Below are 19,509 nucleotides of genomic sequence, written 5' to 3'. Positions count from 1 at the left end.
GTCAGACTTGTAAAATGTGGGAGGGGACTACACAGGGTGTGAATACCAGGATGGGGGAGCTATTTTGGAGGCTGGCTATTTTGGAGGCTGGCTACCCCATCCATGTACTACTCTGCAGCCAGGAGCAGTATCCACTTCCCTAATACCTCGTGGGAACACCTCACTGTGTTCCCGTGGAGCACTAATTCTAATGGATTGTAAGGAGTTTCACAAAAAAAGTGGAGTCTGTGACCAGAAGAGTTCAGGCAACAACACAAAACTAACGTATTTCTTTTTGGATAATAAAACTCTTTTAAAACAAAATATTCTATGGGTCCTGTTTTATATGGAATTCTCTTTGGCAAAAATTAATTGGACACTTGGAGAAAATTTTCACCTTGATCACCCTCTAATCCTAATAGGTTATATACTCCTTGATTAGTCAACAATTGTGTAGTGAAAGTCCCCACTGGAGAAATTCACACGAGAATAGTAGTTCTTAGTCTCTAGCTCATGGGCCAAATTCACTAGTTGATAGGTTTCAGCTGGAGTGTGAGTAAATTCTTGAAGGAAGATAATTTATGACTATAGTTTCAAGTCCTAGGCATCACCAATTTTCCAGAAGCTCACAGGATAGAAGGATTGTTTCATGGAAGTAATAATGATGTATATTATCCTGCTTTCTATCCCACTTTACAGTTTCACGCTGCACTTTTTATAACCATTGTCAAATACAAATGTTTGTAGTTATCAGGACAGAATATATTACCCTGTCATAAAACAAAGAAGAAAAAACTTTGCTTTCAGAATAAAAAATTAATCTCCCTACTCAAAAAGAAGCAGAATATGAAAGATAGTCTTCACTTACAATAAGAAGGATTTAGAAATAACTCATGGTTTCAAATCTTGGGTTGAAATGAACATTTTGAATGTTTTCATTTATCTTGTTCCTTGAACACTCCCACTTCCTGCCCCAGAGCAATTTTAAGGTTTTTGTAATCTTCAGACATTCTTATTTTTGGAGGTCACAGCTCATGCCGCATCAAATATAGTGGAAGCTGTAGTAAGTTGCCCAAACCTCCCTAAAAAATAAAGCACTCACTCCACTAAGATTCTGGGAGTGTTAGACACTGCTGAATCATAGCTAACTAAGCCCCTCTTCCAGTACTACTCTCAGTTATAGGGAACTTCTCACCCAAGCACATACTCCCTCCTCGAAAGCAGCTTACATCTCGGAATGTAGGGAAACAAATTCATAGCCCCTTTCCCCAATTTGGGACAACTCTGGTCATCCCAAGTCAAGATTTCCCTATGGGATTAGCCAAGTCCTTGCTGCAACTACATCACAATTCAGCTTCTCCCTCTGTCCAATCTTCTCCCCTCACCACTCACAGGCATGTTCCAATGAGTATGTCTCAGTAAATCTGATTCCTAGTCTCCATCTCCGAATCCTCATTCCCAGGGAATTGGACTTAAGACCACTAGTATTCAGAGTGGGACTAAAAAACGGATTTTAAAATGGGATTTTAGAAGCTAGATTACCTGCTGGAGGAGTATAATTATTGTCATACTATATTAGTGAAATTGTTAAAACTTTCACTGGTGATTAACTTGGATGGCATAATGTTGGAATGGAATACCCTGATGGTACAATATGCCATACATGTGAAGAAAAAAACAAAAAGCCAAAGGTGATAAATTACCTATTTAAATTACCAACTTAAAGTACAATTCAGAGGCAATATATACAAAGACTCTCACCTCTCATAGCTGAAGGGAGCAAACCAGGACCAAGAGCTCCAAAGAGTATTGAACTGCTACCTGGAACATCTGCTATGCCAAGATCAGAGCTCTGATTGGGATGGAGTAGGATCCTTAGATTTGGAATGGGAATAACTGAGTTTATGAACTGGAAGAACTCAACCTGAATGTTCTGGGCCTGTAAGAGTGTCCCACTCCTCCAAGTTGTAGACAAGTTTCCCCCTACTTGAGAATTATGTAGAGTCTTCTGCCTTGCAAGGCAACACATACCTCCCCTGCCCCCAACCTTTGAATATACCAACACTTCTCCTCTAGACCAGTAATTAGGGTTAAGTAACAACATAACATGGCTGGGAAGAACTGGGCCACATAAGGGAGGAATGAGACACAATGCTGAAGAAATTACTGGATTTAGCCAAAATACAGTTACAGGAGGTGGGAGAGTATGTAGAGGATGAGGTCCTAAGAGTACAAAATGAAAGAGGGTGGGCAGAACTCAAAGCTCTGTAAGGAAGATTGATTGATATAGGATCACTCTTCCATGATGCAAGATTTAATGCTCGATCAAGGACTCTAGGAGACAGTACTAACAGCCTTCTAGGATGGCTCTAGGAAGCTTGAGGAGAGAAATGGCTCATATTAGGTGAAGTAAAAATACTAGAACTCTCATGGAGGATGGTGGCAGGAGATATCAAGTGGCTTAAAGACATGATTATGCCAGAATAGTTATACTACCTAAGGCTGGAAGCCCACCACCCAATTATTTTCTGTGGAAAAGCCCAAAAGATGTTCCATTTACCAATATAATAAAGAATGAGTGGGACATCAGCATGGTTGAAAAGATCAGTCATGGCTGTCATCAATAGATCAAAACTGATGACAGGAGAGGCAGATACAGAATAATGAGGATTCCCGAAGAACATAGGCCAGTGGTGGCTATCCGAATCAAAGACATGTAATTATTGTGAAGGTCAAAGTGGCAGCCAGGGGAGGTGAGAGATGTGCACACTTAGGAAGATGGTTAATAGACCATGGTGTTCTCAGGCACAAGATAATTGGATAGCCAAAACTGTGTTGCTTAATTTATACAACCAAATGAATCAAGGATGGATAAATAGGAGGCTGGGAACAACTGTCCTAATAAAAGTCCTAGTTTCCAGATCTGAGCCAGTTCTCAAGACCAGAACCCATTGGCTAAAGGAGAGAAATGAGAGACAAGGTCCCAATGAGAACATCTAAAAATATCCAGGGGCCTGCCACACCAATGAAGTTTTGAGGGACTCTCTAGTGCAAGACATGCTAAGGCTTCTCTCACAGAAACAAACAAACCAACAAGAAACACTGAACAGCCCTCTTTGAAGGCAATATATTCTGTCTCATTTACCAAATGATATGCAAGTCTGCCAGCTTTGAGAGGGCCCAGATCATAAAGGTTTCTGTTACTAATTTAGACTCTAGTGAAGGCAACCTTATCACTTGAGCCATTTGAACAAGCAAACCTTTATGTTACTAGAAGTATGGCAAGTTCCAATAGGAGAATAACATATAAATCTCTAGATTTACAGAGCAAGTTCTGGTAAAAGGCCATGCAAGTAAACACCATTTGGAAAATAGTCCCTGATGTGTTACTGGGGCCTGGTAGAGATAAAGTATCTATCCGTGGGACAACAAAAAGACATTTAACGAGAGCTACCCATCATGAACTATATCCTATCAGAACCACAAAGTCATGAGATCAGGCATGTATGTCCACAGCAATTTATTGTTAGACCGAAGAGGTACATCCAGAATGGCATGAACAGGGCCAGAGCTACGTGAACAGGTGGTCTGGACTCCAACCCATATATCACTGTAATACTGGTACCTGTCTCTGAGCCAAAACTATGTTCACATAGGGCTTCCTTATATCTGGCTGGATGAAGGAAGAGGGGAAAAGGACAAGTTTCATTCACAGATAGTTTCACTCAACATGTGGTGAGAACCAAAAGTGGATCATTTCACATTTCAGCCTTATTCAGGGCAGCACTAAAAACAGCAGGGAGGAGAAATCCTCCTAGTAGGCAGAACTTCAGGTAGTACAAGTAATCATTCACCATCTGTGATAAGATAAATATTTCTTAGTAAGAATATACATAACCTCAAGGACAAAGGCAAATAGTTGGCCAAGAGACTGGAAGAAAGAATAGATTTGGAAAAAGGAGGTCTAGGGATAGATCTATGGGGCTGGGCACAAAGTGTGATCCTTGGATCACATGTTAATGCCCACCAGAGGACATCTATTATGAAAGAGGCAATAAACAATCAAATAGGCAGTTGACATCAGCCAGTAAGTATAACTTGTTTGCAGCTATAACCTCAACTCAACACTTGGAGAAATCTAACTGACCAGCACGTTACCCTAATTGCCAGACAGAGGAAAGAAACAAAACAAAGCAAAATTATACTTTGGTCTTCACTGTCTTTTTATTCTCAACATCTGAACTATAAATAAAAATATAATTAAAAAGTGTAAAGCAGTCAACGAAGCAGAAACTTGTGACCAATAATCAAGAGAAAACACAGTTTATACAGTCTCACAAATGACCCAGACGTATTTATTGGAATTAGCAAAGACTTTAAAATTATAAATGTGATTAAACTTTTATAGGTAAAGATAGATACAGTGAGAGAGAAAGAAATGGAAACTCTAAAAATAACCAAAAGGAAAGTTTATAACAGAAAAATTCAATATCTGAAATTATAATTTTAATTGAGTGGGCTCAATAGCATACTGGAAAGTAAAAGAAAAAGAAATTAGTGAACTTGAAGATAAGCCAATAAAAATACCTAAACTAAACTGAAACAGAAAGAAAAAAGGTGCGGATTGGGGGGATTAGTAACTTGTGAATAAATAGCAAGTGTGTAACAGGGTCGTAATTGGAGTCTCAGAAAGAAAGGAAAGATAAAATTGGAAGGGAAAAATATACTTTAGAAGTTATTGTTCAATTTTTTTTTAATTTGATGAAAAAATATCAATGTACACATCCAAAATTTCAGTAAACCTAAACAGGAAAAGTACAAAGAGAAGCACACCTAGACACGTTTTTTTTATATATATATAAATTTATTTTATTTATTTTTGGCTGAATTGGGTCTTCGTTGCTGCACGTGGGTTTTCTCTAGTTGCTGTGAGTGGGGGCTACTCTGTTGCAGTGTGCAGCCTTCTCATTGCAGTAGTTTATCTTGTTGTGGAGCACAGGCTCTAGGTGCATGGGCTCTAGCAGTTGTGGCTTGTGGGCTCTAGAGTGCAGGCTCAGCAGCTGGGGTGCACAGGCTTAGTTGCTCTGCAACATGTGGGATCTTCCCGGACCAGGGCTCAAACCCATGGCCCTTGCCTTGGCAGGCAGATTCTTAACCACTGTGTCACCAGGGAAGCCCCTAGACATGTTTTTGATGAAAACCAAAAATAAAGAGAAAATCTTGAAAGAAGCCAGAGGCAAAGAAAGAAAAAAAAACATATGACGTATAGGGAAACAGAAATACAGGAATGACTGATTTCTCATTAGAAACAATGCAAGTTAAAAAACAATAGAAGGGCACTTTAAAGGGTAGAAACAAAGCAAACCAAAACAAAAGTCAATCTATAATTTTAATCCAATAAAAATATCCTTCAAATATGAAGTTAAAATAAGGACTCAAACAACAAAAACAACAAAGTTAAAGGTGTCAACAAGTCAAAAGCAAATGAGTCTAAGTCTAGCCATGGTAATCCCTAATTATCATAGATATTTAATTACCTCTGAAAGCGTGTAATGCTGGTATAAGAAACAGAGGCCAGATTACTAGGAGGATTTGTTGTGTGGAAGAGTAAGGCCAATACAATGGAGTTCTAACAATAACTTTTTAATGTTTCATGTATGTTTGAGATTCTTTTAATCTCCTTTCTTTAGGTAAATATAATAGTGCCCCCACACACACACATAAAAATTAAAAATCTTTAGAATAATGTTTATTTATTGAACAACTACTGTGTGCACAGTCTGTGAGCCAGTCTACTTGTTAGGTACTCTAGAAGTATTAAGCAGAACTCTGTAAAGTATATAGAAACCCACTTGCCCTGAGCAAAAAAGAAGATTTTATGAGCTCATATAAAAAGGTAGAGATATCTGAAAAGGCAGGGCTAGATCTAGTCTCAGGGACATCCCCATTCAGGGTCCTTTAGGATTTCCCATCTCTTCTCTTTACTTCTCCTACCTATTGGCTTCATCCTTTAATGAAAGAAACTGCACGAGACCCAGCTTATGGTTTCAGGTGGTTCTAGTCTTCCATTCTCTACAGTCTTACAAAGAGAACAGAACTCTTCCTTACGGAAATCATTTTTAGAAAATAGAAAGTGCTTGTAATGGCCCAGTTTATGTCTTGTGCCATCCCAGTCTTTGGCTGAGACTGGGATCATCAAGGTATGATGATTGGTCCACCTGTCTTGCCAACATGGGGCAAGAAAACCGTGATGGTCAACCCAAAACACATGGAGAAAGAAGTGCTTCCCGAGGAAAAGGATGTGCTATTATCAGAAGGGAGGATGCCCACCACCATAGGGAAATGAGACATTGACAAAATGCAGTTCTTGGCCTCAAGACATTCACAATTTAGCAATAAATGCAATAAAAATGAACTATAATACTGTAATAAGAGTGCTATACCCAAGATATGTGCAAAGGCCTAATGGACAATGACAAATTTTAGCAATACCAAATATGGTATTTGGTGGAAAAGGATTCCTAAAGAGGTTGTATTTGAGCTGGAACTTGAATAATGAAAGGGAGTTTAGCAAGTGAAGAGAAACAGGGCACTCATAATGAAGCTGTTGAAATACAGTTTACAAAAACGTGGAGGGCTTCCCTGGTGGCGCAGTGGTTGAGAGTCCGCCTGCCGATACAGGGGACACGGGTTCATGGTCCGGGAAGATCCCACATGCCACGGAGCGGCTGGGCCCATGAGCCATGGACACTGAGCCTGCGCGTCCGGAGCCTGTGCTCCGCAACGGGAGAGGCCACAACAGTGAGAGGCCCGCGTACCGCAAAAAAAAAAAAAAAAAAAAAAACCCGTGGAAAACAGAACTGTGCGTTTGGAGAGCAGTGAGTGTTCCGTGTTCCAGCATCATTTAACAAATGGACCAAGAGGATGAGAGGTGGACTGAGGGAGAAGAATCAAAACATAATTGATGGGGCTTCCCTGGTGGCGCAGTGGTTGAGAGTCTGCCTGCCGACGCAGGGGACGCGGGTTCGTGCCCCGGTCCGGGAGGATCCCACATGCCGCGGAGCGGCTGGGCCCGTGAGCCATGGCCGCTGAGCCTGCGCGTCCGGAGCCTGTGCTCCGTGGTGGGAGAGGCCACGACAGTGAGAGACCCGCGTACCGCAAAAAAAAAAAAAAAAAAAAAAAAACATAGTTGACATCCAACTATCAAAACATAGTTGACTGTAGAGATCCTTAAATGTCATGGTGATAATTTCAGATACTGTTAGACCAGCCAGATACTCAACTTGTCAACCAGTTATATGTCAAATACATGTTAAACAAAGTATCCTAAGATGAATAAATTGGGAGGCCCACATGGCTGAGAGATTGACAATGGCACTTCCTCTCCTTTATTCCCATTGAGAGTACAGCCACATGTGGCTGTTTACATGGGTTCCTACCTGTGGACAGTTTTGTCTAGGTTTAGCTAATCTCATTCTCAGAAAAGGCTAAGTGGCCTTGTACTGCTATTCTACTACTATTTTCTGTTTCTGACTAACAATGTACCACAAATTAAGTGGCTTAATATAACACCCATTTATTATCTCAGTTTTCATTGGTCAGGAATCTGGCAGGGTTCAGCTGGATTCTTTGCTCAGGTCTCATATGTTTGCAATCAAAGTGGTGACTGGAGCTTCCATCCTACCTGAGACTTTCCATCCTCTTCCAAACTCATTCAAGTTGTTGGCAGAATTTACTTCCTTTTGGCTGTAGAACTCATAATGGCTTCCACCTTTTCCAAGACCAGCAAGAGAAAAATCTCTCTCATGTTTCAAATTTCTTCCTTTTTAAGGGCTTCTGCCTGATTAAGTTGGAGACACCCAGATAGTCTTCCTTTTGATTAACTCAAAATAAACTGATTTGGGACCTGAATCTCATCTTCAAAATCCACTTTGCCATATAACATAACATAATGAAAGGAATAAAATCCATCCTATCACAGCACCACCCACACTGAAGGGGAGGGACTCATACAAGACATACACACCAGGGAGTGGGAATTTTGAGAGCCATTGCAGAATTCTGCCTACCCAGGTTTATTAAACATATCTGCAGAGAAACTGTGGTAGATTGAATAATGCTCCCTTACCCAAGATATCTATGTCCCAATCCCTGAAACCTGTGAATGTTACCTTATATTACAAAAAGGGACTTTGCAGCTGTGATTAAATTAAGGATCTTAAGATGGGTAGATTATCCAGGCCCTAAATGCAATCACACGCATCCTAATAAAAGAGAGATAGAGGGAAATTTGATAGACACAGAAGAGAAGGCAATGTAACTATGGAGGCAGAAATTGGAGTGATGTGGTCACAGACCAAGTGATCCCTGCAGCCACCAGAAGCCGGAAGAGGCAACGGAAGGATAGTCCTCTGGAGGATGCCTGCAGAGGGAATGCAGCCCTGCCAACACCTTGTTTTCAGCCCAGTGAAACTAATTTCAAACATCTGGCCTCCATAGTTGTAAGAGAATACATTCTTGTTCTTTTAAGCCACCAAGTTTGTGGTAATATTTACAGCAACCATAGGAAATGAAGATAGAAACCATGAATTAAAGGTGAGACTAATCATGTACAAAGAGGCCAACTCCATGAGAAGGGCAGGGTTGTCACTTTTAATACCAGAACCAGCTCTCTGTCAGCAACTTTATGAACAAAACTAATTTCAAGCAGGTCTAGCAAGGTCAGAAAAAAAAAAAAAAAAAAAAAAATATATATATATATATATGTGTGTGTGTGTGTGTATCAAGAGGACAATCTGATACCTTGATTATTAATATGGACTTTATCCTAAGTGTATATGGTGGCTTGAATATTAAAATAGAGCCACCATGATCAGCAAAACCTTTTAATCATGATCACAACTTTTTTAAGGTTTATTTTTAGGTTTTATAATGTAAGTAGTATGACAACTTAGTGGTCCATGGATATAATAAATAAATAATTAAATATACATATTTAATTATGAGCTTTAGTTTTCTCTTGTTTTTGGTTTTCTTACTGTTAGGAGTTTGAAAGCCATTTCCATAAAAAAAAATGGGAGCTATTAGAGGCTCCAGGTCATGGACTTGTCATAATACAATTTATATTTAAATAAATAACTTTTGGTATTATTGTGGAAAGTAAGGGTTAAAGAGAAGAGACAGAAAACAGGGAGAGGTTAAGAGGTTATTGGAGTAGATTATTCACACTAGGTCATTCAAACTGAACTGTGAATGAAGGTAGCACAGTCCTATCGTTAATACAGTTAATAATATAATAATTAACAGCATACAGGATTGACAAGTGTGTGGCAGTCTCAGTGACTTTGTATTACTACTCATAATAATTATTGGGGGTAAATACGCTGTCAATTCCATTCCACAAAATCATTTATTCAACAAATATTATTGAGTATTTACTATGCGCTTAGTAGTTTATTAGGAATTGGGGAGGAAATTAAGATTAAGTTGGGATCAAGGTCCTTTCCCAAGGACACACAACTTCTACTTACTGAGATGTTATCACATTCAGGTCTGTGTGACACCTAATTCCGAAGGGCAGAATGGAGGACAGAAAAAAGAGGAGAGTAAAATATGAAATAATTTAGCACTATTGTAACTGCTTAAAACCAATGATCTACTCATTGCCTGGAGGAGTTAATATGAGGAAAGCAACAGAACCCTGATAAACTCTAAGAGATGCTCACTGGCAGTCCCAAACTCTTCTGAGGCAACAACAACATTTCAAGGTCTTTTTCATGTCCCAGAATTGTAGCTTTGACTTATACTAATAAGACCCCCAAAACGAAAAAAAAAACAAATTCAGAGATTTTTTGTTCAACTTTTCCCAGCCATAGCTAATTTGATTTCTAATTACATTAGATTAGAAGTTAACCTGATTAGCTCTGTCTGAAATAAGTAATTCAAACAGCACTTTACTAGAGAAAGTGGAATTTACAGTTGGATTAAACATTCTAAAATAGTGTTATAAATATTCCTAAAGCTGGAAATGATCTTGAATGATCATCTTGTTCATCCTTCTACTTTCATCCTCCTATTTAGATGTCCTTCTACATAAAGATGATTCCAATGCTGTATTCTGTTTCTGAAATATTCCAGTACAATTAATTACAACATACTTATTGAAAATTTATGTGCTAGGCACCGTGTTTTGAAAAAGAAAACTAATTCCCTCAGTAATCCTTCCTTATTCTTTAAAAATTTTTAATTATGTTTGACATTAGAAAGAAGCAATCCTGAACTCCCTTCCCCTTTTAAGTTTCATTAAGTTATTTTCCTTAAAAACAAACAAACAAAAAAACCACCTTCAGTTGCCCTCCAGTTTCAGTCAAATAATGTTGAGTAAAGCATGATCCAAATTGTAATCACTATCAAGTTAAGACCATTAATTACCTGTGTGCCCTCAACCTAAGCAAAATGTAGAATGTATATAATTACTGGGATAATTCAAGCCAGGAAAAAACATTTTGCTGCACTTGCTAGACCTCTCTCTGACATTCTGATTTATCCGTGGGAAATGATGGCCTGGTTTAACCTGAATGCTCTTGAATTTTTCCATCATCAAAAGAAAAATCAGTCCCCAGTGTCTCTATAACACCAAGGCCAGGTTACTTCACCCTGGGATCAAATATCACCTTTCGCTTTAGATGGCTAACAGGTGAAATAATCTTACATCTTTGTGATTTATTTGACTTCTCATATTTGCATTAATTGTGTATACAGTGTGTTTCTTGATTATTATTTCATTTCCACTTATTTTATACCTATTTCTCCCTAGCAACAGAGAGTCCTCAGCCCAGACCTGCTAATGCATGGTTTTCACTTAAAAAAAAAAAACAACTAAGAAGTAATATTTATAACAAAAACAATAATAAAAGGTTCCATTAATTAATCTAACCTCTATAAATGCCAGTCATTTGCGCCTATGTTTCCTCACATCTCCACCTGGGTTAACCTCTTAATGTTATTATGGTAGGTTTGTGTCCCCCCTAAGTCATGTTTACACATAACCTCAGAATGTAATCATTTGGAAATAGAGTCTTTGCAGATGTAGTCAAGTTAAAATGGAGTCATACTGCACTAGGATGGGCCCTGATCCAATGACTGGTATCCTTATAAGAAGAGGGAAATTTGGACACAGAGACAGAGACAGAGGGAAGAAAATGTGAGACATAGGGAAGAATGCCATGTAAAGATGAAGGCAGAGATTGGAATGATAAATCTATAAGTCAAGGAATGCCAAGGATTGCTGGCAACCACTAGAAGATAGGAAGAAACCAGGAAGGATTCTCCCCCAGAGCCTTCAGAGAGAGCATGACCTAGGAGACATCTTGATTTCAGACTTCCGGCCTCCAGAACTGTGAAAAAATTCTCTTACTCTAAGTCACTCAGTTTGCTGCAATTTGTTACAGCAGCCCTAGGAAACTAATACAGTTACTGTGAGGATTAAGTAGGACAATTTCTGTAAAGAATTTATAGCCATGCCTACAGTAAGCATGCAATAAAAATTAGTTATTATTTTATTTTCATTATCAGTATGAATCCAGATTGAAACTCAAAATGTAAATATGATTAGGGCACATTCCTGCTTTAAACTTTTCAGTGGCTTTCTATTGCCCACAGGATAGAATCTAAAACCTTAAGACAGCTCAAAATGCCCTGAACAAAATCTGACCACACGACCGCTTCTGTATACTTCTTTCTCCTTCATTCGTTCTTCTCCAACTATACTGACCTTCTTTGAAACCCTTGTGCTCTCCCATCTCCAAGCATTCTAACATGCTATTCCCTCTGTCTGGAGCATTCTTCCCTTTCCTTTCTCCTCCTTTAGGACTCTGCATAAAGTCCTTTAAGGGAGGCTTTCCTGAGTAGGAGAGATCTCTCTTGAATCCCTTAATACTCTGTACTTTTATCTTCTGCTACTTTCATCAAGTCATATATCATCATATCACATTCCTGGCTACCCTGTAAACTCTAAAAGGACTGACCACAACTGTTCTCTTCTTTGTGCTTGTCAGTACCTGGCATACAGTCAGCAGTAATTCAATAAATATATATTACTTAAACAAATGAATAAGATTATTTAATTATAGTGCCATAAATACAATAATAAAGATACAATCATAGCCCATAAAAGGAGAACAGATGGGTAGACTCTTAGGCCACCTAGGACAAACTGCGAGTCATAGAATTTTGTGGATAGGAAGTCTCCGAAGCACGTTTATTTTAGCGCCTTCCTGTATTTTATGATCCAGAAGCTGAATGAGGTAAAGCATTTGCCTAAAGCTGAATAGCCATCAATGGCAAAACTAGAACCAGTATTCCTTTTCCTCTCCAAAGAGTTCTTCCATAGCATTTTGCTGCTTATACTAAGAGAGATGGATCTGGGACCTTTAAAAAATAAATGAATAAGAGATAATGCAACTGAAGGAATGAACCTGGGGAAAACACTAGACTTGTTTACAGAGGATGGAAATAATAGTGATGAGATGAGAATATGTCCAAGTGACTCCAAGATTGCCAAATAGGGTGATTCAAAACTGATAGGAAGTAACTCAAATTCCTTAAGTGCAGTCAGAGGATGTGTAACTAAGGGAGGATAAATTAAATTCCTGAAGTGCAACAAGTGTGGGATCCGGGGAGGAAGAGAAGAGAAATTCCCTAAATTGAGATATACCGCAGAAGGAGCAGAGAATTTATGAAAGACCTGTTATCTAATAGTATCCTTCCAAGCCCAAATCCTGCCTGCCTATCTGCCCCTAATAGCTCTCGCCAACTGTCTATCTCCCTGGATGTCATCGGATTGATAAGACAACAAGAAGTAGGAACTAACAGTGCAGTTTAACACAGATAACAGAGCAGCACTGTGTGTACCAGGGCATGGAGGAAGTGTCTTTAGTCAGATTCCTTTACACCCTAAATCCACAAATTCCAGTGTTATCTCTTCCTCTATCCTGGAATTCTGCCTATTTTTCCTATATTTTTCTCTGAGTAAAAGCCCAGTCTTCCTATTCACTCTACTTATACTTCTGGGTAGATAGACTTATATCTACTCAATCAACCAATCTGGAAAACTCGTAGTTACTTGACCCTCCTCTGCCAATATCTAATCAGTTATTAAATCCCAACCAAATTCTTAACATGGACAAGAAGACTTTTTATAGCTTGGTCTCAGCCTACTTTCACAACACTTTTTCCAAATATTTATCCTCATATACCCTATACTCTGGCCACACTGTCCTCTGAAATCTTTACATACAGTAAGTCCCCTACATACAAACCTTCAAGTTGCAAAATTTCAAAGATGCGAACATGCGTTCTCATGTCCAATCACATAAGTTAGTTCACGTGTCTGGCATATATTGTCACATGCGTGCATCCTCCACAGGTGTTTGTGCTTTTGTGTACTTTACTGTACAGTACTGTATAGAGTACAGTATCTTTATTTCAAGCCCAGGATGTTCGGAAACAAGCGTAAAAGCAGCGGTGATGTAGGTGGTACTACTAAGAAGCACCAAGTGATAACGATGGAAACAAAAGTGAAAATAATTGAGATAGTGGAGCGAGGTGAAAAAACAATAAACGTCACTCACTCTTATAACATGAATCGTTCAACCATCAGTACAATTCTAAAGAACAAGGAAAAGATCGTGGAACATGTGAAGTCTGCTGTGCCGATGATGTCAATGATAATATCGAAGAAGCGTGGAAAAGTGATGGAGGAGATAGAGAATCTTCTCAGTGTGCGGATGCAGGATCAACATCAGCGCTGAGTCCTGCTCAGCTTAATGCTGATTCAAGAGAAAGTTTAAAGCCTTTATGAAGACTTGAAGAAGAAACGCGGCGAAGAATCAGAGGGCACATCTTTTAATGCCAGCCATGGCTGGTTTCAGCGGTTCAGGGCTAGAGCCAATGTAAAAGTAAGCAGTGAGGCAGCAAGTGCAGATACAGTAGCTGCCCGGGAAGTTCCTGAAATGCTCTGAGAAATTCCCGCCCCCACCCCTCAGGACCAACCTGTACGTTTTTATTTTTATTTTTTAAAAGACAAACTATTAAAAGTAAAATGACTGAAATCACATGAGATCAAGATACAAAGACAGAAATTCAATGTAGAAAAAAAGACCTTGCTGGGAAACAGTCAATGGGAAACACAGGAAACATTTCATAGACGCACAAAAAGCTCACGTTGTAAACAGGATTAAGCTGCTGTAGGTTCCTCATCACATCAGGGTTTCATTTTGCTCAGCCTGAGATCTCACTCGATTTCAAACTGCCTGTGATCCACTCGGTCTAGAAAAGCTTTCCGTTCAATGAACCCCTCCTTCCCTCGATTGTGGATGGCTAGTTCTTCACCAATGCACTCTTCCTCCTTGAAGCTCTCCCAGTCCAGCTGGGCCTTCTCTAGGATGCTCATCTTCTGCTTCTTGGCTCCTATTTTCCCCAAAAGGCTGTTCATGCCCCTTGACCTTTTTAACCCTGACCCGGCAGGAAGTGACGGTAGAGCTGAAGGGACATTATTAGCCTGGGGATTTTTCTTTCGCATTTTGCTTGAAGAAGGATTTGGCTTCTTTAGATGTAGCATCCACTTCCTTAGTCACCCTGACTTCACCAGCAAAATCAAACACCTTGGTGATTTTAACTTTTTCTGTTTCTTTAGGTTTCTCTAGTTCTCCTGCTTTGACCAACAATTTACTTGAACTTGTCTCTTCAGCCTCCTCTCCTCTTTTAACTTGTGTACACGGAGGCACTTTTGATTTTAGTCCTACGTCATTGAGGAAGCTGGCCCATAGTTCATCTTCCATCTTTTTCCTCGTATCCTCTGTCTCAATGCCTTTTTCTTGCTCTGCAGCTACATCTTCCTCCTCACTACTACTTCCTCCAGATTCCTTGCTGGCATCCTTCTTGTCCTTTTCTAATGAGAGGCCACCTTGTTTTCTCTTCCTGGCCAGAATGCTCTGAGCCTTTCTTTTTCTCCCTTTGGTTTTCTGTGTCTTCTCTTCACCATCCACTTCATGTTCCTTCACTAAATCATTTACATCATCTTCACTATACTCTCCACCCAATGACACGTAGTCCTCGTCCTCCTCCGAGGTGGAGAAATCTTCAGAGTCGAATTCCTCCAAGTCGCTAAGGCGCGGGGCGGACAGAGCCGCAGCAGCTACCCCCAAAGGCAAAGCTCTAGGGAGAAACCATAGACAGAGATGCGGCAGGGCCGGTGGCAGCTGGGGCAGCCCCCGCAGCGTGCTCTGAGAAATTATTGATGAAGGCGCGTATTTACCCGAGCAGATTTTTAATGTAGATGAGGCAGGACTGTACTGGAAGAGGATGTCAGACCAAAGTTACACCAGTAAGGAGGAAAAGTTGATGCCAGGCTATAAAGCAGCAAAGGATAGGCTAACTGTTGTTTGGTGGCAATGTTTCCAGTGATATGAAGCTGAAGCCCCATCTTATATTATCATTCAGAGAACCCAAGAACCCTTCAAAACATAGCCAAGGGCTCTCTCCCAGTTGTATGGAAGAGTAACCCCAAAGTCTGGGTTACACAGGCCCTTTTCCAGGACTGGTTTTTCCACCACTTTATCCAGGAGGTGGAGAAATATTGCTTGGAGAAGGACATCCCGTTCAACATTCTTTTGCTGCTCGACAGTGCTCCAGGCCACCCCCATTCACGGACAACTTTCATCCCAACATCAAAGTAGTGCATCTGCCACCAAATACTATGTTGCTTATCCAAATTATGGACCAGGGAGTTATAGCAACTTTCAAGAAATGTTATTTACATCACATTTCTTGTCAGGCGTCAAAGGTGAGTGATGAATTGCGAACAACTTTGTGACAATTTTGGAAGGACTATAACATCTACAAAGCCATAAAAAACATTGACTTTGCTTGGCATGAGGTTACAGCCATCGCCATGAACGGAGTTTGGAAGAAGCTTTGCTTGCAGTTTATTCACGGTTTTCATGGATTTGAGAAGGTGGATGAGGAGTCCAAAGAGGTCTTCAGCAACTTAGTGACCCTCAGTGAGAAACTGGAGCTAGATCTGCAAGAGGACGATTTCACTGAACTCCTTGCTGTGCAACATGAGGAGCTTACTAATGAAGGCCTGATGGAATTGGAGGCCCAGAGAAAGGACGAAGAGAGACAAGAGGAAGAAGAAGTAACTGAAGAACTGAAGAGATTCACAATGCAGGAAATGGCAAGGGGGTTGTTTTTATCTGAGGAGGCACTGTTAGTTTTTGAGGCACAGGACCTGAACATAAAATGGTACATGAAGGTTGCAGCGGCCATTCAGAATGCAATCCAGTGCTACTGTGTCATCTATGATGAGAAAAAAAGAGCTAATACCCAGATATCACTGGATCATGTTTTCAAGAGGGAAGATAGAATTGAATCCAGCAAGGAACCAGAACCTGTGCCATCAACGTCAGGCGTGAGTGAATTTGCAGCTTGCCCTCCATCTCCTATTGCTGACGGTCCTTCAGTTCTACCATCTCCCACCTCCTCTCCCTCCTTCAGTCAGTAGCTCTTCTTGCCTGTTCACTCGATGCCAGCCCCTGTATGCCAGCTGTCATGCTGTACTACTGTACTTTTCAAGGTACTGTACTGTAAGATTAAAAGTGTTTTCATTATTTTGTGTGTTTTTTTATGTATTATTTGTGTGAAAAGTATTAGAAACCTATTATAGTACAGTAATATATAGCCAATTGTTTTAGTTGGGTACCTAGGCTAAATTTGTTGCACCCACTAACAAATTGGACTTATGAATGCCCTCTTGGAATGGAACTTGTTCATATGTAGGGGACTTACTGTATTTTCTGCATTTTCACATTTTTGTTTGTGTCTGGAGGAGAAAGGGGTAATTTAGTTATTCAATTCTGAATGCTTTGCCAGAATAAAAAATTGGGCTAAAATTATATAATCATACACAATTTTAATATATTATATTATTTTAATATATTTTCACATATGTATTACATATGATAAGCAATAAAGTATCCAGCATGTTTAATTATAAAGTCTATATACATATTATAGACATTAGTCATTACTCCACTATACTTATATGAAAATTTAGAGTTAGCAATTTATATGCGCATTAAACTCATCAAATGTTAATGACAGTTTAAATAATATTTAATAGGCATGTCTTTGTAATTCTTTTAATAGTAGCAGTGAATATGATTAAGGTAATTAAATATTGCCCCTGGGAAGTGAATGCCTAAAAACCCACGTATGGCATTTTGAAGACTTTAAGAAATTAATCAGAGATGTTTGGGTAATGCAGCAATTGCTTTGAAGACATATATTTAGTTAAGGAAATTAAGCAATTCTGTACTTTATAACTTTAGAGTGATGGCTATTCCTTATTTTGTGCCTTCAACGTCTTTTGCTTATAACTCTAGTATAACATTTACTTTGTTTTGCCTTTTATAATAACTACCAAAATATGGGGCTTCCCTGGTGGCGCAGCGGTTGAGAGTCCGCCTGCCGATGCAGGGGACACGGGTTCGTGCCCCGGTCTGGGAAGATCCCGCGTGCTGCGGAGCGGCTGGGCCCGTGAGCCATGGCCGCTGGGCCTGCGCGTCCGGAGCCTGTCCTCCGCAACGGGAGAGGCCACAACAGTGAGAGGCCCATGTAACGCATAAAAAAAAAAAAAATAAAATAAAAAAAATAACTACCAAAATAGGAATGAGTCTCCATTAAGACCACAAGTGTTACAGGGTAAGAGTAAATGTATTTGAAGTAGTAACACAATCATTGTTTAATGAATTCATAAGACATCGTACATAATTTTATTTATCTCAGGATGTTAGGATATTTTAATCCTTAAATTTTACTGCTTACTTATCTCTCAAATTTACCCCCAATATGCTATCTCCATGGATATTGACACTTAAACATTTTCAATTATTTTCTAGATTATTACAATAACCCACTAAATAATCTCTCTGCAGTTAGACTTGCCTTTCTTATACTCTCTTCTACACTGCTGCCAAATTGATCTTTCTAAATGTTAATCTGATCAGATCACTCCCTGCTTGTCCCTACTTTATTAGTCAGGACTGTGATGGGAAATCAGTGTCACACACAAATGGGGCAATGGAGAAGATTTAAATGAAGGGACTGTTATCAAAGATATGAGCAAGGTCAAAGGAATGGTAAAGACCTCAGGACTCTCAACAAGAGAAAGACACCACCACAAGGCATTCTAAAAGGGAAAAGGGAGAGGACCTTTACCAAAACCAGGCAAGAGATCTGTAGCTACAGGAAATGACCTCCAGATGAGATTGTGGCCCTAGGTTGAGGAAAGCAGTTATTGCCTCACCCAATTGATTTGGATCAGGTAACCTAGAAGTAGAGCATAAGACAGGTAGTCTTGTGCAAGTGATCTTTGAGGAAGTTCTGAGGTGAAATCTATGAGGGAGTAAGGAGAGTGAGAAAAGGCAAAAGATGAAATTAAGCAAAAATGTGATTTCAGGAGAGGTTTACATTCAATCTAATCCCATAGGACACTTCAGAACACAGATTGTAGCTAGAGGTTTTCTTGCCCAGAGAAAGAAGGGCTTCACTTTCTTATCTGTGCATTAGACAGTCACTGGGGACTGTCTGACCCCGGGAGAGGAGATAGTTTAACTTCTCAGAAATCTTTGGGTGTAACACCTTCAATCAGCCTAGGGCGATCCTCCAGAGAAATATGCCAGTTTGAGCAGTTACCAGCCAAGATCTGCAGCCATTGGGGGATGGGTGCACCAGCCCAGCCTAAGCTCTTCCCATCTGTTCTCGGCTTCTTCAGAACTTGGGTTGGTCTAAATTTCTGGAAAAACTTGTAAAAGAAGCATTAGTAGGGTGAATTGCAGCCTTCTTTACTTCAATTGATTTTAAATTATTAAATGATACTTATCATCTCCTTCTCCTTCTCCTTCTAAATTCCTCTTATTCTCACCTAGAACTTCAGATGGCCTCAGTAGCTTGTTTGGTGAGATGATTCAGAATCTCATCGCTGAGAGGCTTGATACCATCATTACCATACCTTTACCAGGCAATGATTGCTGTATTTGTTCATTTATAATTAGGTTAGGCATGGACGTACCAAGAAATATCCTGTAGTTAACCTAAGTACCAAACATATTCCTCCATGCTCCTATTAAGTAACAACAACCATATCTCCTTAGGGTCATCAGGTTAAAATACCCAAGTGTATACAAGTGTGCCAGTATGGTAACTCCTTTCTTTGTTTGCTGGTCAATTTGAAAAATTCTAAGTTATCAGCTGTCAGCCGTGTCTTAAGTTTAGTGAGACTTTTGCAGTGTCTTTGAGTGAAAGCATCCCTCTTCTGGGAAATAGGACCTCTAGGCCCACAAGGTCTTAAGTTGAGCAAACGGAAAACACAAATTCTCTCAGTCGGGCCCTGGAGTGACTGTGAAATGAAGTCACACCTTCCTCCATCACTTGGTTTCTGAACTCATTGAATAGTATGGGACATAGCAC

At 39.7% G+C, this 19,509-nt stretch overlaps 1 protein-coding gene across 1 annotated transcript; it reads right to left on the bottom strand.

The window, feature by feature from the left end:
- Positions 1 to 14,191: 14,191 nt before the first annotated feature.
- On the bottom strand, positions 14,192 to 15,683 carry LOC116752628 (craniofacial development protein 1-like). The gene is given in 3 exon segments (XM_032629400.1): positions 14,192 to 14,545; positions 14,547 to 15,332; positions 15,543 to 15,683. Coding segments are annotated over 3 exon segments (1,230 nt in total). The 3' UTR covers positions 14,192 to 14,242.
- Between the last annotated feature and the right edge of the window lie 3,826 nt (positions 15,684 to 19,509).

This window comes from Phocoena sinus, chromosome 4 (genome assembly GCF_008692025.1).
Source record: "Phocoena sinus isolate mPhoSin1 chromosome 4, mPhoSin1.pri, whole genome shotgun sequence".
In the NCBI taxonomy this organism is placed as follows: domain Eukaryota; kingdom Metazoa; phylum Chordata; class Mammalia; order Artiodactyla; family Phocoenidae; genus Phocoena; species Phocoena sinus.
This window is presented reverse-complemented; position numbering and strand designations above follow the sequence as displayed.